The sequence below is a fragment of the Scatophagus argus genome, chromosome 21 (genome assembly GCF_020382885.2).
Source record: "Scatophagus argus isolate fScaArg1 chromosome 21, fScaArg1.pri, whole genome shotgun sequence".
Lineage (NCBI taxonomy): Eukaryota > Metazoa > Chordata > Actinopteri > Scatophagidae > Scatophagus > Scatophagus argus.
The window spans coordinates 4,921,646-4,944,819 of NC_058513.1; the positions used below are offsets into that span (position 1 = coordinate 4,921,646).

The 23,174-nt window shown below is 39.9% G+C and overlaps 2 protein-coding genes across 6 annotated transcripts in view; one reads left to right on the top strand and one right to left on the bottom strand.

The window, feature by feature from the left end:
* Nucleotides 1-2,314: 2,314 nt before the first annotated feature.
* The window catches only part of LOC124052487 (ras-related protein Rab-26), a 71,386-nt gene continuing 50,526 nt past the window's right edge, over nucleotides 2,315-23,174 (bottom strand). For all 3 annotated transcript variants that reach the window (XM_046376782.1, XM_046376783.1, XM_046376785.1), the window contains 4 exons: nucleotides 8,957-9,022; nucleotides 8,006-8,062; nucleotides 7,171-7,247; nucleotides 2,315-3,877 (listed from right to left, as the gene is read on the bottom strand). In XM_046376782.1, the coding sequence (XP_046232738.1) occupies nucleotides 3,775-3,877; nucleotides 7,171-7,247; nucleotides 8,006-8,062; nucleotides 8,957-9,022 (303 nt within the window). In that variant the 3' untranslated portion in view covers nucleotides 2,315-3,774. The remainder of the gene's footprint in view (nucleotides 3,878-7,170; nucleotides 7,248-8,005; nucleotides 8,063-8,956; nucleotides 9,023-23,174) is intronic.
* Nucleotides 13,889-17,309, top strand: LOC124052486 (uncharacterized serine-rich protein C215.13-like). Of its 3 annotated transcripts, none has more exons than XM_046376779.1 (3): nucleotides 13,889-13,989; nucleotides 14,730-15,830; nucleotides 16,338-17,309. In XM_046376779.1, exons 2-3 carry the CDS (start codon nucleotides 14,789-14,791, stop codon nucleotides 16,397-16,399), a joined length of 1,104 nt encoding a protein of 367 aa, XP_046232735.1. In that variant the 5' UTR covers nucleotides 13,889-13,989; nucleotides 14,730-14,788; the 3' UTR covers nucleotides 16,400-17,309. The 3 variants fall into 3 exon arrangements, with proteins under 3 accessions (XP_046232735.1, XP_046232736.1, XP_046232737.1); XM_046376780.1 differs by having other exon boundaries at nucleotides 13,940-13,989; nucleotides 14,654-15,830; XM_046376781.1 differs by lacking the exon at nucleotides 13,889-13,989 and having other exon boundaries at nucleotides 14,595-15,830; nucleotides 16,341-17,309.

Here is a 23,174-nt window from a genome sequence, read left to right on the forward strand (position 1 = left end):
ACAGTCAGTATGGCAACCTGTCCTGGCCTGAGCCTGAACTTGGTTAAAGACTGCAACAGAAGAAAAAAAAATCCTTCTCCAGTTCCATCCTTTGTATTACAAAGCAGTTTTATTACTTATGTACTGAAAAATAATAAAGAAGAATAAAAGATGGAATTATCTTCCTGCAGTGGGTCATAATGTTCTGCTTCTTACTTACTTGTATTGATGACACCGGATCATCCCGTCCTGTGTGAAGTTGACCTGTTCCCTTCTTCTGTTCTGGTCACTTTGTCCCCTCTATTCCTCCTACTCATTCTTATGTTTGCATTCACTTTGTTCCACCCTGTCGCAGAATGCCGCATAGCGTCAAACATTTTCTGACCAATGGCAGCAAAGTTCAGCAATGACTTGTAATGAGAAGCACTCAGGTTAAAATGTTCTGCACTGAGCTGTTCTTTTATGGAAAACAGGGTTTTTCCAGTGTTCCACACCCACACAGGTATACATCATAGATCCAGGTTAATCCAGTCTACTAACATCTCACAGTTTTAGCTCTACCTTGTACCTCCCTTGCAGACCAGAGTTTCGGGTATCATGAACATCTGTGGAGGCAGAAATGATCTTGCTTACTGCTTTACAGGATGAAGTAACACTCAAATAGTCATGATTGATTAACAAAAAGAAAAAAAGGGGAAAAGTGTTTTGTCATTTAGGCTAAATTAAAGTTCAGAAGGCATTTTGGTCAAAGGCCGTGAACTAAAATCTACGTACCTGTACTCATGTGGCAGGTTCAGGATGTGATTCAGCATGAAGGGATCAGTCACTTCAATGCCATTCAAAACAGAAACCTTGGATGCATATACAAACTTAACTTAACAAAATCCTGTGTGATTCTGAGCAGGAAAAATATCATGTATAAAGACAACCCTAACAGCTGGGCATAAAGAGTTAAAGTATTTCTTTTTTCAGAGCACTGTCTGATACAGGACATCACTTCCATTGTAATATTATAAAAGGAAAATACATTCACATCCGCATAAAAGCGTATTAATGCACAAGAGTGATTCTTGTCCCACTGCAGATGTTAAAAGACCTGCTGACCAGGTGAAGCCACTTTTCTACTCACTACTTTTCCTGAGTCAGTGCTGTCTGTGTTTTGGTATGTCCAGCACAGAGCTTTCCAAGAGTTTTGGGTTAAGACTATTCAGGACCTGAGGACTGAAAAAAAACAAAAAACAAATGAAGGTGAGGGTAGTAAAACTGCTGCATCAATTGAAAAGCATCAAAACAAGTTCCAGGACATTTTACAACCTTGCTTAAGAGAGTTTGATGCAAGTTTCCGTGTTTCAAAGCACTGGACAGAGATGGTGCTACACAAGATACACTATATAGACAAAAGTATTGAGCTGCCTGACCATTACACAGGGGCTTTAACGACGTCACATTCTAAATACACAGACAGCTTTGCAGCTATAACAGCTTCCACTCTTCTGTGAAGGCTTTCCACAAGATTTTGGAGTGTTTCTGTGGGAATTTGTGCCCATTCATGCAGTAGAGCATTTGTGAGGTCAGACACTGATGTTGAACCAAAAGGTCTGGCTCACAGTCTCTGTTCCAGTTCATCCAAAAGGTGTTGGATGGGGTTGAGGTCAGGGCTCTGTGTGGGTCAGTCAAGTTCTTCCACACCAAACTCATCCAGCCATGTCTTTATGAATCTTGTTTTGTGCACTGGGACACAGTCATGCTGGAAAAGAAAGAGGCCTTCCCCAAACTGCTGCCACAAAGTTGGAAGCATAGCATTGTCCAAAATGTCTTGGTATGCTGAAGCATTAAGATTTCCCTTCACTGGAAACAAGGGGCCGAGTCCAACCCATACCACACCTAAATTAATTAACAAAGAGTTAAGGAGGAGGAGTTCCAATACTTTTGTCTACATAGTTAAAATCACTGTATTGCACTAATACAACCAGCCAAAGTGAAAGCTGTAGCAACAAGACTCTGCCAGACGATGGTGCTGTAGATCCATGCATGACCTTCAGGTAAGAACAACTTATTCACCATTGGTTGATTTATTGGTTTATTGTGAACACTTGAGCTTGATACAATACAAATCATTTCACTTAAGATACAGTATAGAGATGACAAGTTAACAATAAATAAATGATTTGGGATTTACTGTGAAAATCTATTGTAAAACCTGTAATATCAAGATTCAGTGTAAACTATTTCATGAATTGTTTCATGGTGGAATTTATATAATTTTTTTTAAAATAAACAGAAAGCAGTATGAAACAAAAGTCACCAAAAACAAGATTTATCATTATTATTATTATGTCACTTTTTAAAAAGCTTGATTTGCACTGGAATCCTGCTTCTTTCCTGTTTTTCTACAAGAAACAACTCCTCCTTAAAGCCAACACACCCACCCACTACCAATTTCCAGTTACCATTCCCTTTACTCCTTATTCCCTTGGCTCCTTGCATGTCTGCCGTGGTCATGTTTAATGTAGCTGTTGAAGGTTTATTTTATGTTGTTACCTCCACTGAGGTTCAACAAAATGATAAAAAATCTCATAGGCTGATGTTCATGAAACTTGATTGAAGGGTGTAGCATGTGCCAAGGAAGAGCCCATTCCAAGCAGATCCAAACCACGTTTCAGATACGGAAATTATTTTTCACTATCGCAGAATGCAGAGTCAGTAGGTTTCAGTTGCCAAAAGAATGAAAATATACAATGACCCAGTTACATTATTAGTTATATTACTGCGCAGAATGACTCGTGCATCAACTCATGGACAAGAGGCAAGCTAACCAAGTCATCTAGCATTAAGGTTCAACCGTGGATGCCATAATGTTTACATCCTGACATGTTCACAAGCACGAGTCAGCACATGAGTCCACGCACGTTTCTTTTTGCGCAGTGCGCAATGCCTACAACAAGGTCTGTGATCTCTACAGCTGTTAATCCGCAACACTCTGCAGCTAACACCTAAACAATCTTGAAGGATAAACAGCACTACAGGTATATACGTAACAATACACATTTTTTGATTTGGGGTGGGGGGGTGGGGGGGGTGAACTATCCCTTTAATATTAAAATGCTTCACATAGCAGCTTTAAACTCAAACTGAACAATCTGAGTATAAAAGGTAAAGAGCTCAAAATGAATTTCACAGACACATCAGTATAATGATGGTCATGATCACAAGTACAAGTCTTAAAAACGCTTATTATATGGTATCCTGTACAAACGGCACACAGTGCCATTTGACAGCTCACATCAGGCGCAATAGTGTATCTGTACAAATATGTTAATTAGGTCTATTTATTTCTATGACTTCAACAAGGTTTAATATCCAACATATTTGTGTCTGTTCTTTTGTTTCAACGAGACGAGCATTTACAAACTACAAAGATTTCAGAGCACAAAATGAAAACAACATTTCAAATATGTACATCACACTTATGATAAAATAGGTTGAACAGGCTATGAAGTAAACTTACAAACATGTGTGTGAATGTGTGTGTGTCTGTGCGTGTACATGCATGTGGATACGTAAGCATGTAGATAGGAGTTATATTACATTCACAGTTGCAGAGGAAAGGTGGGCTGGGAGAGAAAGCACACTGGCTGTATCACCACTGATAGAAGATTTACAAACACTGAGAATTTCATGATAGTTCCCAGGCACATCGACTCAGATTTATTATTACTCAGGAGGTACCTGTTTTCTTTCTCACTCTCCCTCTCTCAAACACACACACGCACATACACACATATAGGATGTGGTCTACGAGCGGCAGCAGCCAGCAGTCCTCATTTCTTTGTCGACGTACTCCTTCAGCAGAAACTTTGGCTCGTCAGGCTCCTTCATGGTTCTGTGCTTCAGTTCTCTGACAGGGACAGACAGACATGAGGCTATGTTTACTCTCTACCAATAGGTGGCGCCAGAGCAGTGCTCAAACCGCAGAGCTTCTTCACAATAACATTTTCACCAAGGTGAGAAGCTGCGAAATACTGTTTCAGAACTTCATTTGGTGCGCATTGTTGATGAATTTCAGGATGATCTGACATGACCATCTGATTTTTTTTTTTCATCTCAAAACTGTGAAGTTGTTTTTAAATAGAGGTTACTTGTGTGGCTTTTGCTATGGACTTCAGAGGATTTCATCATTAACCGTCAATTGCTTCCCTGTTGTTACTTTTATAATGTTTATTTTGTGGTTCAGTCAGTAGGGTTAGAAAATTCGCAAATACTGGCTGTTTGGCCCATCATTCCAAACTTGCCAAAAGTACAAAATACTGAAAATTGGTACAAAGTGTATAAAATTATTGTTATTTGTATTCACAAACTTGGTGCAGCCATATAAAACATTCATCCATCCATCCATCCATCCATTTTCTATACCGCTTATCCATCAGGATCGCGGGGGAGCTGGAGCCTATCCCAGCTGACTACGGCGAGAGGCGGGGTTCACCCTGGACTGGTCACCAGTCAGTTGCAGGGCTGACACACAAATACAGACAACCACACACGCACACACTTTACACCTAGGGGCAATGTAGAGTAGCCAGTTAACCTAATGTACAGGGTTTTGGGATTGTGGGAGGAAGCCGGAGAACCCGGAGAAAACCCACACAGGCACAGGGAGAACATGCAAACTCCACATAGAAGGGCCCAGACCGGGATTCAAACCTGGAACCCTCTTGCTGTGAGGCAGTGCTAACCACTGCACCACCGCCCCCATATAAAACATTGGTCTGAATATTTAACTCAGTGTAAACATGCCTAACAAGCCTAATAGAATATATGTGATGCAGTCAGATACTTTAAGTAAAAAAGTGACATTTTAAGAAATATATTTGTTGGCTTTATTGTGCAAAGTAAGATGTGAAGGCCCATATTTTGATATGTGTCTATTAAATATGAAGCTGCATGAGGAAACAGCTAGCCTAGATCTATCCAAAAAAAAAAAAAAACAAATCCAGAAAGCAAAAGAGTATATTTTTAAAAAATGATGATTTTTTTATTTTATTTTAGTGGTCATGGTAGGTGGAGAGTGAGACAAGGGGTGTTGAGTTGGTTACAATCTGGAAACACACCACAGGATGCCAATTAATCCTACACACTGGGCGCTGAAGCCAACAGCGAGAATGGAAAGCGTTTGTTGTTGTCATTGCAACATTATAACAGTTGTCATGAGAATCCTGTTTTTACCAGATTTTTGTTGCTTACACTTAAAGTGCTGGTTGTGTTTCGTGCAAATAAAGCACTGCCAAAATGAAATGAGCTAAAACATGTTGGGTTGGAGGGGATGAGAAAGTGGAAGAGTGGCAGATGATAAGTCTGCAGAGAAAGAGGAAAAGAAAGGAGGAGATGTAAAAACTGAAAAGGTATCGACATGAGCTAGAATAACAACAGGAAAGAGCTGCTCTTACATTCTGTATCTGCTGGGTGTTCTGTGCCAGACTGCCATGCTATTCTTGACAACATCCCACCATGCCAGACTTTTACCATAACGAAGCTACATATGTAAATCAGGTCCTACGCAAACTGTTCGGCTCAACACATTTAAATGAAACATATACTAAAAATAGCATCCTCGCGATTTCAAATATAGTGCTCTTATGAAGATTAAACTTTTGGTTTAGAAACTGATCTCATATTAATAACTGTGTATTTTGTGTCCCTCTGCTTTTGAATGCACGAGTTTGCCATTTTCCATTATCACGCCATGGTTGTAGAGAACAAATGCAAATGTACATCAAGTCACACAATAGCTCTTAATAATCCTCTTCGCCCCCATTGTTCTCAGACTGGTCTTGGTATTTTAATGGCCATCTTGCTCTCAAAGCTTTTCAAGCTTGTTAATATGGTGGCAAACAGTGTCATATTTTCCACTAACTTTTTTAAAACACTGGGTTTTAAATTTGGGACAGAAGTAACCAGATTTTACCAACTGTAGCTAACTACTAGGAATCTATGTGTTTGGTCGACTAGTTGTGCTGCCCTTGCTAGTCAGCAGAGGAAGCTAATGTACTAATGTATAAATGTACATCCATGCAATCTATTTTCTACACCGTGCAGGGTCATGGGGGTGGGGTAGGGTACACCCTGCACTGGTCGCCAGTCAATCGCAGGGCCTTGTACATACTGAAACCATTTCTAGTAAAGTGTATGGGGAGCACCGGATTGGTCCGGTAGGTATCACCATTGTGCTTTGTGTCACTTACAATATAGGTAGGAACCGTCACAGCTGTTGCTGGATGGAGGAACTCAAATAGTATTTTGAGAACAATGCCAGGTGAACACTGTGTTGTTGTGCTGATGAAATATTTGGCTGTGTGAAGATTTATGAACAATGGTTATGGGTTCTTGTGTGTGTAACATGCTGAAGAACACTAAGGGTGAGTAACAAATGATCCATCAAAGACAAGACTCTGTTATTCCATTAATGTTACAAATATTACCAACAGAGCACATGAGTTATGAGTTTGTCGCTGAAAGGTGATGCAATTTGGTTTTTTTTGGAGAAGTTTTTATTTAATTTTTATTATTTTTTTTTTAATTCTTAAAGATTAAATTATGATGAACTTTGACTGTTTTCTCATTGTTTTCTCACTCTTATGATAGTCGAGGAGAATAAGTTTAAACTTACTGTTTAAAAGTCAAGGAAATTAGCCCCTTCTAACTACCATGAGGTGCTGAGGTGCAGGGAGGGACGGATTCCTGCCTGATGATTTACAGTGTGTAAAAATAAAGAACCGTCATGGTGGCTCAGAAATGTTAGTTATCTAAAGTGTGTTGACATTGGCTTACGTTAGCCACCACAAGCCACTGGTCTTATCAAATCAATTAAGACTGAAGTGGCCTGAGTATACTGAACTGAGGAGAGGAGTGTTTTATTGCATAAAAATTCATAAGAGGAAGTTTGTAACCGTTACTCTCAAAAGATACTTTTGCTTTCACATTATGCATTTCACCTGCTCTTTATGCTTAGGTTCACGGAGCACCAAAGCTACTGATCTACAGGTGACATTGATTATTTTCATGTTCCATTTCTCATCACTTATAGCACACAAACTCTCAAAAACCTCTGCGAGTTCTTCTGAGGTAAAGTTACAATTCAATCAGACGATCCCTGCTGTGCTCTCCATACTGTGGTGTTGGGTGAGTGTGACTCACTTGGCCACTGCAGTGAAGGCCAGCTCCACATTCAGTCCAGTTTTAGCACTTGTCTCCATGAAGGGCACTCCAAACTCCTGCACAGAGAAACATCTGTTATGAACTGTGTGTGTGTGTGTGTGTGTGTGTGTTTCTGCCATGTACATGTGGACATTTGGCACTATTGTATGACTTTCTTTAAAAGGACAAAATGTCCTGATGCTGGCAGGAAAATGGAGCCTATAATTAATTAAGTTTTGGGAGTTTAGAGCTAGAATTTAAAGTACCTGGAGAGGAGTGACAGGGTCGCTGATCAATACCAATAATTCAGCAATTATTTTGATGGCTGCTGAGAATGTTGGCTTCCAAAAGCTAATTTTCTCCCCTCACTGTTGTAATTTATAAGTAAGAAAAACAAAAGACACAGCATGTAGTCGATGAAACATGCCCCCAGGTATCATAATCTCATTCTGTGGGTACGTGTGTGTGTGTGTTTGTGTAAACATGTCAATATTTCTGCTGTGTGTGTGTGTCTCTGTCTCGACAGCTGCAGTGCTTCTGCCACGCTTCTCACTACCACTTGGGTTCATATTTACTCTAACACACATCTCAGAGCTTATCTGGGCGAAACGGCTTGGAAAATGAAGTTAGCGAGCCCCCCGTCATTTATTCGAAACAATAACAACATTATGTGCCTCCATGAATACGTAATTACACGCACTAATCAAGGCACAGCAGCTACACGAGGGGAGTTTCAGGGTCCACGTGGCTGTGTGGGCAGATAAGTGCAGCATGTCTTTTACCCTTGTTAAATGTGTCAGATTGTGCATGTGTGTGTGTGTTTTATGAAGCTCACCTTTGCCAGTTTCTCTCCCTCCTCTCGCCTCACCACCCTGTCATGTGTGGAGTCAGCCTAGAACACATTGGACAGACAATATCGAGTCAGAAAGCGTGGCTCACGTCCCAGTTCCTGTCACACGGTGTCTGGAGAGTTGTTAATGCTAATGAGGGACTTCACACCGGTTTGCTGTCCATGTTTGACATGGAGCCTGCATGTACTATCAAACTTCAATACCTGCTTATTCTTCTATAGCTTCCAAGGTGTCTTGTCATCAATATGAAGCTGCATTTGGATTTTATTTGTGTACTCACAGACTGAGGAGCTTAACAGCAACATGCAAATACATATGTCATTTTACCATCATAGGGACTGCTTGCATTTGTTTTTTAAGCACTAGAGAGGGACTTAAGTATTCTATTATTATTATTATTACTCTTTTTTTGTTATTTCAAGTTCTCCATTGTTTACTCATAAAACAAATGGAAATTTGTTCCCCCTAATACATGTATTTGACCTTACTTTAGATTCTCCCAAAAAGCTGAATTGTTCCCCTCAATATTTAGAGTCAAACCGACTCCAAATTACACTGGATGTGCATCAGTCAAACACAACAACAGCAAGTGAAAAGTTAAAAGGCTTTGAGTCCATTCTTGTAGATTCTACAGGCCCCTGTTGCTTCAGTATTTACTGTTTTGAATATTTGTACTCCTCAGAACTGGTATTTTAATGCAACACTTACATATACACTGTTAATATAAAACATCAAATGACTGGTAAACTCTCCCAAGATCTTTTGTAACAAAATCCATTCTGAAATGCAAATAAAGTAAATCTCTTTCCCTGCTTTCATACACATCCATAAATCCATACTTAGGCTTTGGATCCCACCATACTTCCCTCCCTCCCTCCCTCCCTCTATGAGTCCATCTGTCAGTCCATCTCCCAGTGTTGGCAACAAGGTCTCACCTTGTTGCCCAGCAGCATGACGACCACATCCTGCTGAGCGTACTCATGGATCTCAGTCAACCATGCCTGGAGAGGGAAAGAGAGCACAGTGTGGTGAAGAAATCCAAAACAGGAGAGGAAAAGAGGGAAAGGAGAGAATACAGAGGAGATAGGCATGATGGAGGGCAGGGATTGGATGTAGATAGTGCTGACAGATGAGATTGATGGATTCACAGAGAAGGAGAAAGGGAGAAAGGCAAAAGATTAATTTATTCTTCACTGGCTGCATTTCATCATGTCTTCCCCTCCTCCCTCCGGATCCCCTCTTCACCCTTCCTTTCTCCTCCTGCATCTATATCCATCTGTCTTCCTCCAATTACAGGTCAGTAGTCTCTTGGCTCTCTGTTACCTGGGTTGGTTAAAAAGCACTTAATGTCTCTAAAGGTCTTTGATACGGTCTTTGATATGTTACACTACTCAAACATGCACTTGCCTCAGAGATCTCATTGTTAGATCACTGCAGCACATGAAATCAGAAGTGTTTTCATACCACTTTAATACAAACCTTTTAAAATGCAAGATGATGAATGGAAGATACAGTGGCTGCAGCAGCTTTCTTTTCACATCTGATTAGTATTGGACATGTCATTTTTTACTTTTAGGTAAAATTTCAAAGTTTCATCCACAAAAAAAAAAGTACTTGGAAATGTTCCAGTAGACTGATTAAATGCAATACATTCATGATGGATTGTGTTTGAGTGTGGGGACGACAGTAGACGTGACATTTCTGAAAGCATTTTCCAGCTTAAGAGAGGGGATTGGATTGACTTCTCACAAATACAACTTTTTGGACCACCGCTGTTTGCATGTTAGGCACGTTAGATCCCACAGTTTATGCCTTATGCCTGTGCCACACTACTTCCTGTCCTTATTACTGGGCTACTGGTTATACCTAATGGTTTCAGCATCTCATAAACCTTTGATCTGATACTTCCTGAATTTTATTTCATTGTCTCAGCCTTAAACAACACACTCCCACCAATTGGCCTCTATGATTACCAATCAACTTTCAGCTTTATTGCAGCTCTGCAATAGACCTGAAAACACCAAGCTAGTGAAGGAGATATGGTTTGGAAATGTGTGACTGATGTGTTTAAATTTGACCCTCATCCTTTGAAATTACAAAATAAATTCTTCCAAAATTCAACTTCAAGTGTAAATAAGAAGATCATTTTCTCAATTTCTTTTATTTATCCCCAATCACCCACGAAATAAGTACATGAAGCATAAGCGTGTGCCTGTGTCTTGCGATGATGACCATGTTTTAACAGTAAAATAGGATCGTTGATGCAGGCTACAACTGTTCATATTAAAATCCAGTAGCTTACCTGCTTTCATGTCTCTAATTAGCCCACATGATTATGGAAATGATTTCAGTTATGGTAATTACTGTCCCTTCACATTCTCTGAGCAGATACTGCATGCACGCACTTTTGTGTGTCATTAAATCTGAATTCGATCTTACTTTCGACTGTTATACAGAAAGAGACCTAAAAAGTTCTATTTTTTGGCAGTAAAATTAATTTGAAGATAGTGCAGACACTAAATAATGAGCCACAGAAGATCACAGGATTTGTATTAACTCTCTAACTGGTGCAAATCTTTGCTCACTGGATATCTTAGAGGATAGCTAGTTATTGTGAGACTCTGCTAATAAGCGTGGGTAAAAGTGAGAGGGAGATGGAGAAAGGTGTAATGAAAGACCTTATGCAACCACTTTTCAACAGTGGTTCAAGGTTGTGTCAAAATACATACACAGAGAGGAGAAAGGAACGTTATTTCTGTTGTGACATAAGAAGAGAACGGACATTTCATTTACAGGAGCTCATAAATAAAATGAATATCATACTTTCTGAAAATAATAGCATAAAGATGTTTTCAAATAACCTGCAATAAAGTCACTCTTGACATTTTATTTATTTGCCTGCTTTTTAGACGTGTGTGGGTTTTTGCAAAGGAATGGTGAAATTCAGTTTTAACTATTCATTCGGTGAATTTATTGCTTTATATGAGGTGATATCAGATTACACAGACTGGCAAACTCAATTTGAAAACCAGGGATTGGAACTGGGCTGTATATGTAAATGACAACCATGTAGAAAGGCGTTTTCAGAAATGATTTATCCAAATCAAGAAATAGGAACTACTTTGTTGCCTGAAGAACTGCAGAAATCTATGGGTGCAAACTGTACAGGATAAGCAAAATGTAAGGAGTTAACACAGTGAACACTGTGATACATGCAGGTCAGATCCATGTCTCTGACTGGCTATTCCTGCAGTGGGTCATACCAGCATCAAATAATGAAAATTCATGGTGAAATTAATTTCACTGTAATCACCATGATCAGTGAACTTTATTATGCTAATTATCACCCCTGGGCAATAGAAACCTGTTGAAAAGCTGCTGGTCTTTGATAAAATACAGAGACAGAGTCCAAACCAGAAGCTATTGTAGCTTATTGGTTGTATTGCAACATTCACTGTTACCTAACCATCTATGCTGGAGTCTAAACTGCTCCAAAAGAGAGGAACTTATTATCCTATTAGCAGTCAAGCTAAAGTACCAACCTGCGAAAAAGAAAAAAAAAAAAAAAAAAAAAAAAGGAAAAGAAAAAGATGACAAGTGTTTGCAGTGAACTATTTCACACATTCAGTTGCGTGATAAATGTGCAATATTTTTCAGTTAAGAATATTTTTACTGCTAAGTTTGCTCTTTAAAGAATATTTAAATGTATTTTTAATATATAGTTTCATGGACACAGGCACAGATATCAAACATACATTAAAGCCATTCATTTCACAGGTTCTAGTAGGAATGATGGAATAATGCTAAAGTTCATATTTCTTTTTATCTTCCTGATTGAACCACTTCTAGAGAGCTGTAAATCAACTATAATTTGTGATTGCATAGAACTGTTGTGAACTTTCACTTTCACTTTACTCCTTGAGCTTTTCACTGTAGAACTGAGTAAAATGTGCGACTTTACATTTCCAGGAATCTTCTAAACCAAAAGTGTGCGACTAGCTGTTATAGTCTGAATCCTCCCTCAAAACATCTTGAAGGTTTCTTGAATCATTTTGCTAGCAAACCCGAGGGGATCAGGCTTCAAATCTCTCCATCTTCCACAGAGCTGTACTGTATATCTCAGCTGAAGCCACTTTCTGCGCTCACCTATTGTGAGCAAATCTCTCTGTCAACTTCTGCAAAGAACAACATTATGAAATCCACCTCCTGCTCTTTAGACACTATCCCCACCTGATTTCTGCAATGTTGCATTAACTTTAGCACATATTCTTTCCATTATTAACGATTTTCCCTCACCTCTTTAGACATATGGATTTTACTGTAGGCCCATGTCAAAAACTTTTGTTCAAGATTGTAGAAATAAAGTAAATCTATTCATTTTTACAGCAAGTTTCTACTAATGCACAATGAATTTAAGAACACCCAGGCGTGGGTTTCAACTGACAGCCATCTGGGAAGAGAGCTGCTGTTAACATTTCAAGCATCAATAAGCACATATTGATCACTCTGACTGGTGGGCAGCAGAGGTAAATGTATTTTATTTGTATTGAATGAAACAGTGAGAGAAAGGTCAGGTCTCTCTCACACTCACACTCCCATACAGTAGACATACATTTCCTCCTGCCTCCATCCATCTTTCTCAGCGTGTATCATAAAACGAATACCACTCAGATCAGCGGTAATCCCTTCCCTCGTCTGCAGGTTTACAGTATTCAGCGCTCCCTCCCCTGGGGTTTACATCACTTCATTACACAGAGATTAATGCACCAAACCCTCACCTAGCGGCCCAGATTCTCAACTACGAACCTGCCAATTACTCACAACCTTGAAAGGTCTCGGCGGCCTGTGGGTGGATCACGAAGAAGTGAGAGAAGGAACGCAGCTTCTGAGCTGAAAGGGATCAGACTTCAAAGAACTCGCTATTAACTCTGAGAGATCATACGGTATCTTGAAATATGGTAGGAGGACACGTGTACATGTCCACATGTGACAGCAGTCAGATTTACAGTATCAGTACAGCTTTTGGTTGACACTGTGTACAAACACTGCATTTTGTACAAAGGCTGAAAAAGGAGAAAGAATGTCCTGGCCCTGGACTTAAGAAGAAGCTACTACAAAATCACATGTCCAGTTTTCTGAGTGCTTATTTCTAGCTTTAGTTCTACAAAATAATTACAAACAGTGTTGGCAGCAGGCAACAAATAATTTCACAGCATAACTTGCATAGCTGCTACAACTTCCTGAACTTTGTGGTTTTCTCAAAATAGATGAGCAAAAGGTGTAAATTAGTATATCAATCTCAATGTGCCCAAGAAGTCAAAAAATAGATCTGACTTCTGGTTGTTTACATATTTCAAGGGGAGGTTCTCAGGAAATAATGTTATCACCAGAGAGAGTACAGTTCATGTACAGTTCAGGGGAACATGAATTTGTGTACCAAACTTCATGGCAGTCCATTGCACAGGTGTTTCATGCAAAACTAGAAATGTCAACATTTTGTTGACATCAGGACTTTACCAAGGTCCTTCGGACTGATCCTCCGAAGCCTCCAAAGGTTTTATGGTAACCTATCTAGTAGTTGTTGAGATACAGTATTTCAGTCTGGACCAATGTGGTGACCAGACCAATGGATCGACAATGGAGGCACTAGTGCGGCTAAAAGTTATTTACTTGCTGGTAGGTTTGTGAGGCAGATAGCAGTTTAAATGTTCTTACTTCATGGAATTGTGAAAGCAACTGCTAATCAGCACAGATTGGTGTGTGTCTGTGTATGTGTGCGTGTGTGTAAGGCTGTGTGAAATGTTGACTGTCTGTTCCTGGGCGTTATTTTGAGGAAGCTGTGGTCAGATGGTGGGTGGGTCATTGGGTGGGGAGTGTGAAAAGGAGAGAGAGAGAGTGATATTTAAAAAGAGATGAGAGAAAGAGATAAGTGCATTGGACAGGAACTGAGATCAACACAGCTCTTCAGGTAAACAACCTTTCATTTTTTACATTCATTACGTTCATCTTTAAGTTTTGGGGAAGAAAAAATTAGCACTGAACTGTTTTCAGGGCAAGTTTTTAATGTTAATGACTTACAACCCTGATTCCAAAAGAGTTGAGATGCTATGAATTTGATGCAAGCAGCACGATTCAAGTAAGTTGGGACAAAAGACTGGGAAAGCTGTGTGCTTAAAAAAACTCCTGTTTGGAACAATCCACAGGTAAATAGGATCATTGGTAACTGGTGAAAGGATCACGATTGGGGGTGGAAGACTCAGTTGGTCACAAGCAAGAATGGGCTGAGGTTCACCACCACCTTTTGTCAGCAAACAATTTGTTTGCAAACTGTATTCTGTATTTTTACATTCTACACAGTGTCCCAGGACATTACTGTGTCAGTTTGGAGACTATGACTCTTTGTTATGTGCTTATAATCATTTAGCTAAAACAAGAATTTTAGCTGAAACTTATAGTTTAGCATTTCTTGGATGTCATAATTGCTTTTTCAAAAAAGAAAAAAGAAAAATGGTGACACTGAAGTTAATAATGCCCTTTCAAAAACTCACATGACTATTAAACTTTGTTTAACTCTGTTGTGAAAAGACATTGTGAAACATGTTAAACTTTTTTTTTTTTTCTGACAAATCCAGATGGGTGTCTTCTGTTCCTCTTTTCAAGTTACAAACATTCTGAACCCCCCTACGCTTTCCACATTTCTCTACACAGAGAGTCATTCACGCTAGCCAGACCTGACAAACTCTGCAGGTCTTATCCCTTCAAGCAAGATGAATGTGTGTTCCACTGTTAGCCCAACATATGCTAAGTGTGAAAAGGCGTTTAATACTAATCAGGAGAGCCTCCAAGAAAGCAACAGAGACTGCAAAGACAGACCAGGACCAGGATATGTCACAACACACAGCCAGAAACCCAGAGAGGACTCATTCTCAGCTACCCCCGACTCCAATCCAGCATCCCGCTCTTGTCAGCGACGGTGGTCAATTGACTTTTCCAGTGAAAACACCTCTGTTATCATTGTGAGGAAGAGCAAGAAGGAACCACAGCCCCCTCAGCGTAGCGTATCCCTCCTCCAGCCTAACACTGCATCCGATCGTTCATTAAAACGTTACTCCTGCCCCCCAATTGGATTCTTTGGGTCACTGAGTCGACCGTCCTCCTCTTCCTCCGCATCCTCCTCTTCCTCCTCATTGTCCACCTCTTCCTGCCCCTGCTGCTCTCCTCCTCCTGTCCCAACGTCTGTCATCACTGGCCCTGACCCTTTTGGGTGGAAGTTGCATCCTAAGTCCAGAAGCAGCTCCAGCCGGGCTCGCACTAAAAGGCTGTCCCTGCAGATTTCCCTCCCTGTCATCACTCCTGAACTCAAAACCAGTCCTGCACCCAACCCTCAATCAGACAACGCTCCAAGTCCAGACCCCACCCCTAAAACCAAACCCCCATTCAGACCCAAACCACCACGTCGCCGCCACTCAGACTCAGCCTTCATCAGATCTCCGGCAAACCCTCTGCCTGTGGTGACCCTCGATGAGCTCTGCTCTGTGCATCTCCACCCGGTCACTCTTTCACACGAATCTGATGATGTCTTCAGCACGGGGATGGAGGAGAAGGTGAAGGCGACGCCCAGGCCGCACAAAATACCACCGCCTGTTCCAGAAAAAACTGTAATGGCAAGACAAATAGCACAGCTGATTGCTCTTTCACACAGACGCTGTAAAGCAAATGAAGAAAACATTTACAGCAGTGTTTTAAAGCCAAACCCTCAACATTCACGTCAGGCTGAGGACCACAGCCGCCTTCGTGAGAGGCACGCTGGTAAGCATGAAAATCTCTATCAGCACTTAAAACTACAAAACTACAGTCAGTTAAAGGGCTAATCCAGCAAGTTAGGACTGCACTTCCATAAAGCAGAAGGAAGTCGTAAAAACATTCTTCAATGTGCAGACGCCCATATTTTGGTGCTGCCCTCCAGTGGCACAGCTGTGAACCAGTGGGGTAGGTATAGAGGCAGAGATAAACATACAAACTGTATTTATGTGTGATTAAAAATGTGCAAACCCTCTGAGCATGACCATGAAAAAAATATTTACTTTCAAAACTGAAATGGAGAATAACTTCAGAGAGTTCCTCAATGCCCCTGACACAAACAATAAATACATGTTTATAAAAATAAATGTGTTGAATTTGAAGACTATGCATCACCCTGCCTTGAAAGCTTCCAGGATATGTAACTGTAGATTCCTGAGTGCCTTTCACACTGATTAGCTTTTGATTGATTGCCTTCACCATCAGTCAATAGTAACAGCATTGTCTGTGTTTCAGCAGGGCTGCCTGTGGATACCAGCCACGACAGGGAGAGGTCCACCCCACGCTTCCCCGGCTGAGGAGACCGGCCGAGGAGACCTGAGACTTCTTTAACATCCAACGCCATGAACTACCAGGAACAAGTTCAGAGATCATGGTACATGTACTGCTTGTCCTGGGGATGGGACTCGCACGGTGCATTTGCCTGTTTTCATGTTGAGAGTTCTAGAGCTTAAAACATACTTTTCTAGCCTGCACAAATGAAAAGAACAAAAAAAACAAACAACCGCATGATGTTTTACCTCTGCTGTAAATATCGAACTAAACTCCTCTCAGTTGTGGAAATGTGACTTGCTTTTTTAAAGACATTTTAAGGGCTTTTTTTTTAGCCTGGAAGAGGGGAGGACATGTAGTTAGGGGGCCACAGGGCCATAGCTGAGGACACAGGACACACTCTACCCGAGCTGCCAGGGTGGGACGTCTCTTCATTTGTTGTGTAAGTTACAAGCAAGTGCTACTTTAAGGCTTTGTGATGCTACTTCTTCCCTCTGGTTGCGAATAGAGAAAAAAATAAACAAACAAACAAAAATAAAAAAACACCCCACTTAATTTCCCTTTGAGTTGCTGCTGTATCTTTGCCTGTACAGTATATAAAAATTTCTTGAGTTGTTGACTGCAGATTACATATAATAATGTGATATTCTTGCCAGCAAATCATAACAATTTGAAGTGATATTGGTTGAATAATGGTTTAGTTGTTCAAAAGGAAATAAAAAGGTGTCAATAAATCATCAGTCTTTTCAGTTAATTTTTTTTGTTTTGTTTTGAAGCTGAGGAGCCTTGAATGACCCCCTCCTTCCTGTTAAAGAGAAGCAAAAACACTACTTAAAGCTTTCGAGTTTGTTTTTCATCACTGTTAACTGAATACTATATTGTTCTAAGAGGGTTTTGTTTTGACTGATGAAACTGATCAAATAAAACAATTTTAATGAACTAGTTTGGCTTCTGGTAATCTACAAATGGTATTTATCATTATTCGTGATATATGGCACAGACGATGTCCTGTTAATAGATGATTAGGATTTTTTTTTATATATGTCTTGTGACAGATTCATGCTGCTTTAAAATAAGCAATCCCCATAGTCTGATGTCTCTGACACTCTGCTGCCTCCAGATGAATTGCTGCTATGCTTCACTTCGGGCTTGGCAGGCCATTACTATATACAATACATGGGTAAACCTTGATGTGTTTGCCTGACAGATGCACAACCACATTCATAATGTGCAGCAGCAGCAAAATCCAACTGGAGTCTCCAGTGTGACTGGATGGTATGCAGACTTCACCCAGCTGCAGAGGGGCAAGGACCTAGCTGCTTAGGACAGTCAAACAATCAGAAAAATGGACGCAAGGCAGAATCAAACAGGAAAAACTGCTTACAGGGGGAAAAATATAAACCACACTATTGTTATCACTGTGTTTTGGTCATTGGTATTCACTACAGAGCAACAAAGAGTTCAAAAGTACTCATCAGAGTGTGTACATGGTGTGTTTTTATAACAGATGGGACAAATTTGCAGTTAGGACGAGTGAGAGGATTCAAAAGAAAATACTAAAATGACAAAACATCACTCTAAAGCCAGACTTTGTAAAGAAACAGTCAGAGAGCAACACTTGTTTAACCTCTGATGCCGCTGCCCAGGCTTGCAAACTTAAATTCATATATTCACGATTAAAAGGAAACTGAAGCAATGGGTAAGGCTTCATGTTCAGGTGTCCCAAACATTCTTTTTAATCTCCAAGAAAGGAACGAACGTCCAATGAGGAGCAGAGAACAACATATCCTCACAGTTCCTAATATGGGTCAAGCTGTAACGAACTCTGGATGTACCACCCACTCATTGATGAATATTTTAAATAAAACTGAAAGCTCAATAATAATAATTAGAATAAATAGAATATCTCAATTTTTTCATCTGTTACATCATCTATTGATCTTTCTGACAAACTCAAATAAATGAAGTGTGTGTATGTCTCGCCTTGTGTACTGTCTCAGATTGTTGTTTCATTTCCTATAATTATAATTATGTCATCCTTTATCCAGTATTACCCTGCCAGTAAACTACATGGCATTACAAACTGATGTCTGGTTGCTCAAAAACCTTGGCTTGTCATTGGCTGTCTTTGGCCATTGATTAATTACATACATTTTCTGGCAGATTAGCTTAATTTAAACTGCTATCCAAACTGAGTGTTTACAGGATCCAAACACACTTAATAAAGAATTCTACCAATTGGGAATTCCGATGCACATCATTTTTGATCAAGCTTCAAAGTAATTTTAGATTGTTGCAACCTAATTAGATCTTCTCTGCGATCCATATTAACCCAATAAAATATTACTTTTTCTAGTGAAATATTTGGTTATATTTCAGCAGGAAATTGTGCAAAGAAATCTACAAGCGCACCAAAATAAGTGAAAGGTAAGGCAATGCAGACAGACAAGTTTGGATGGAGTCAGTTGTCTGAATCTGGGTTTGGTCCGCTGAGATGAGCTGCAGGGTGTCGAGCACAGCGGAAACAGATCTGCAGTGTAGGCTGGAGGCAACGCTGCAGGCAGGTGAGCAGTGGGACTACAGATACATACATAAACACGTGCAGAGATATCCATACACACTCTCCATATCTCTGCGCATGCTAATCGGAAGTTGCTACATCTCATATTTTCTCCCTTTATTCACTTTTTACATTTGCTATAAAGAACAAATAATGTAGGGGAAGCTGTGCTTGCATGAATCACAGATGATCTTTTTCTTTCTCAGCCTTCAATCTACAGCTTCCAAACTTAAATGGAAATATCACCCTTATATTGGACTTTAAAAATAGAGGTCTAGCATTGAGGAATTATTCCACAAATATATCTACAGTCTTAAGGTCTAAAACTAGATAAAACTAACTAGATGAAAGTCCAAAAATACAAAACTTCACACAGTGACACACATCATCATCTCTTAATTCCTAATTTTATCTACATCAGCCCCTGGGAAATCAATTCTTTCTGTCAAAGACTAAACTCCCTGCACCGAGACAAATGTGATGAGGAGTACTCATGGAGACTCATCACAGAATCCCTCTGACAGCACACAGGATAAAACCTAGGGTTTAGTCCCATTCATTTGTGGAATGATTCCAGGACCTGATATTCATTACAGGTGCCCAGGGATACCTTTTGCTGTCTTGACTTTTGTCTCTCTGTAATAACAGGAATTTAATTTCAATTACATATAATTGGTGTGTGGTATAAGTTACTTTACACATGGTAGAACATTCAGCTTTACACAGCCAGGTAACAAAGCACAACAAAAAAGCACAGCTGTCTATTTTAGACACCTTAGTGGTTTTATATGGTGTGCAAAAGACATATCTGCACTTTTCCAAATAAAGTGAAATAGAGAATCAAACACTCCAGGGTCTGAAAAGATGTCCCAAGTTCTCAAAATCTCTCAAGTTTTACTGAAATGGATTAATAACCGAAACTCGAAATGGAACAGTAAAAATGGAACAAAAGTCTCAGGAGTCTAAATGAGATGGCTAGATGCACTCCGCCTCTGAGGAGGAACAAAGAGAGAAAGATGAGTAAGCTGAGAGGAAGAGATCTTTTCATCCTTTGGAGTCAGGAGAGCAGAGGAGGTGGAACATACCGACACTTATTAGCCTGCTGCACTCTGAGTGTGTGTGTGTGTGTGTTTGGGACAGCACCATATTGTGTGATGTATTAGTGTGATTTTGTGTGCGCGTACATGCTTTGTGTTGTTACAGGTCCAATGGCGCCACAGCAGCAATGACAACAGAGCGCTCAGCTCAGCGTCTTCACTGCAGCTTATTATACATTTCAAATGAAGTAGTCATCATACACAACATGTATATCAGTCTCTGTCACCTCCGTATATGAACCCAGTCCAGAGCCCTGTGGTTGTACACCTCTCCACAGGATACCGATACACTTTGTCTGTTTAACATTGCTTTGTGTTAATTGTTTGCTGTGGTTCAGGAGGTAGAGCAGGTTGTTCATTAATCAAAAGGTAGGTGGTTCTATCTCATGATGTGAACAGGTGGGCGTCACAGACTGAATAAAATATAGACACAGTCTCCATGAAACGCTTTCTGAAGAGCCACTGTAAGGTTCAGCGTAGTGACCCCAGTTGTCGCCATCTTGGCAGAGCCTGAGGTGGAGCAAAGACTTCTGGGTTGGTCTGTTGCTAGATTTAATGGCACAGTAATCCGTATTATTTGTCTGATATTTGAAAAATTCTCTGAATGCACCAACATCACAAAAACAGCCAAGTGGTCAATATCAGTGACTCAGACTTTACATGTTTATTTCTGCTGTAAAGTTGGACATTTTATTATGGGGGTCTATGGGGGTTTACTCACTTTTGGAGTCAGCCCCATGAGGCCATTCAAGGAACTGCAGTTTCTGGCACTTCCATGTTGGCTTTATGTATTTTACATCATCTGAACCTGTGTGAGAAAGGCTAAATGTGGCCACAGAAGCAGATTATTTAGCATTTTTTCACCATTTCTCCAATTCTAATTTTCAAGTTCTGACTGATGCTTTGATGGCTAATGTAACATCTGGCCATGGGACAACAGTTGAAAAATAGCCTTCTGGCTAATGCTGTCACATTTTCAGTAATGTAGAGCAATGCACATTATCTCTGAAAATATAAATTAAAGAAATTAAAATGCAGTCCTAGCTGCTAAAATCACAATTACACATAATTACTTTTTTTCTACCTCAAGCATCATTCAAGTACATATTGTCAACTGCATATTCCTATACTGCATACAAATTACAACAACAGTCAGCTGTACTTAAAGCAAACTTCATTTAGCTACATAAAACAACATGGGTTACTTCAATATAACTCAAAAAAAGCTCAAAGCATCTTTAGTATGAAAGCCTCGGACAAGAAACTGAACCATTTATGCATCTAAACTACATAAATGCTATATTGATATTTTCTTTAAACAAGTGTAGCTCCGTTAATTGTGTTCTACGAAGTTCTAAAGAGTGTCAGAACCCATATGATACTCTACAAAGTACTGTAAACTTAGCAACCTGCCTGCAAGATTACGCTCAGGTAAAAGAAACAAATAAAAACCTGCATGGTGGCAGCTGCCCACCTAGCAATGTTTGAATCTGCTGCCCAAACAGTAGTGGATTTTCTAACTTTTGAAGTTTAACCTAAAAAAAAACAACTAGCGTCCACAGTCACTACGACCCCCACAACCCAATGCTTTCACATGTAGATACTGTTTGTTTTCATAAGTACTTAACAAGAACATAAAGTTTTTCCAGATTGCATCTGAGGCTTTCGGGTAGAAGCCCCCCCGGAGAGAATCCAGACACACACCCCTTTTGTGTTGAACACCCCATCTGGGTGCTACTTCGAGTTTATCACTGTTGTCAGTGTCAACACTGTACATGTACATGAAGTATCAAATAATGCTAATGTCAACTTTATTAATAATATGAGAGTATATCCTAGAGGCTTATTACAATACACACGTGGTCACAAAATTTGGGAAGTACCAATCATACCAATATGAGCAGTGGTGTGTTTATACACCTGATTCTACATGTATGTGAATGGCACTGTGTGAGTGTGAGTCTGCTTTCAGCACAAGCAAGAGCTTTATGAATGTGAATGTGCGTGGATTCTTTCCATCTCCTTCATATACTGCAATAAGCCGACTACAGACGGAGCCATTAACGTTTGGGTCAAAAGCACTGAATGGCTGAATAACCAATTAGCATTCAACTAGTCCTTCAAACCCTAATTTCCTGCTCTTTGTCTTTTAAATATTCATAGGACACACATTAGTCTTTTCAATCTGTTTGTTCTGTGTGACAAGCTGGGAATGTTTTTGAGTAAACTGCCAAAAAAACGAAACAGAAATTCTGCCCTCGGTTTTAGTAGAGATGCAGCATTGACCGACGGGAGGAGAAAGCATGACACGTAAACAGCAGAAGAAGCAGAAAGTGTGAGAGCTGGAGGAGTGGAAAGAGGTAACAGAAGAAAATCAACAAATATGTTTATGAATTTGTCTGAGTAGAAAAGGGAGACAGACAGAAAAGCAGAGAGAGGAGGGGGAGGGAAGGACAAACATTATTTGATTCAGTACAATAAGCAGGCAGTGTTTTTGCCTCTGTAAATTTTCTGTGAGGCGAAGGAAAGGACCTCGAGGAGCGAAACATCACCACACTCCTGCCAATCAACAGGAGGATTTTTTTTTAATTTTTTTTCCACTCAAAAGCTTTTTGGTGTCCCTGCAGCTCAATTAGGCAGAATTGGCACTGAGATTCATCATCTTCTATGTTGGTACTAGACATGCTGAGCTGGGAAATGATTGTAGAACCAGAAACTTGTTTTCTTTTCTTTTTTTTTTTTTTTTTGAGAAGCCAGTTCCCCATTTTGTCCTCTTGAACACTAAGTCTAATTTACTGGAGTACATATGAAGATGATCATTACATCTGGATTTGATTCCTAACATTACAATATATGCTGAAGGCTGTGTTTGATTTGATTTATGATTTTTTTTTTCAAGCATATCATCATAGAATACTATCATGTTAATATTCACTCTGTACAATTTAGAGATAAATCATGTCTGGACAAGAAAGATTCATTTTCTGAGCCCAAATTCCAACATGTAAAAGGTGAAGAGCCTACAGAAGTAGAGTGTCACTACTTCATAATTTCAAATTAAGCAAAAAATAAACCAGCAAACCGTGCAGCCATGTCAAACACCTTTAGACATTAGCGTCAGCACACACCACTCCGTCAATGCCA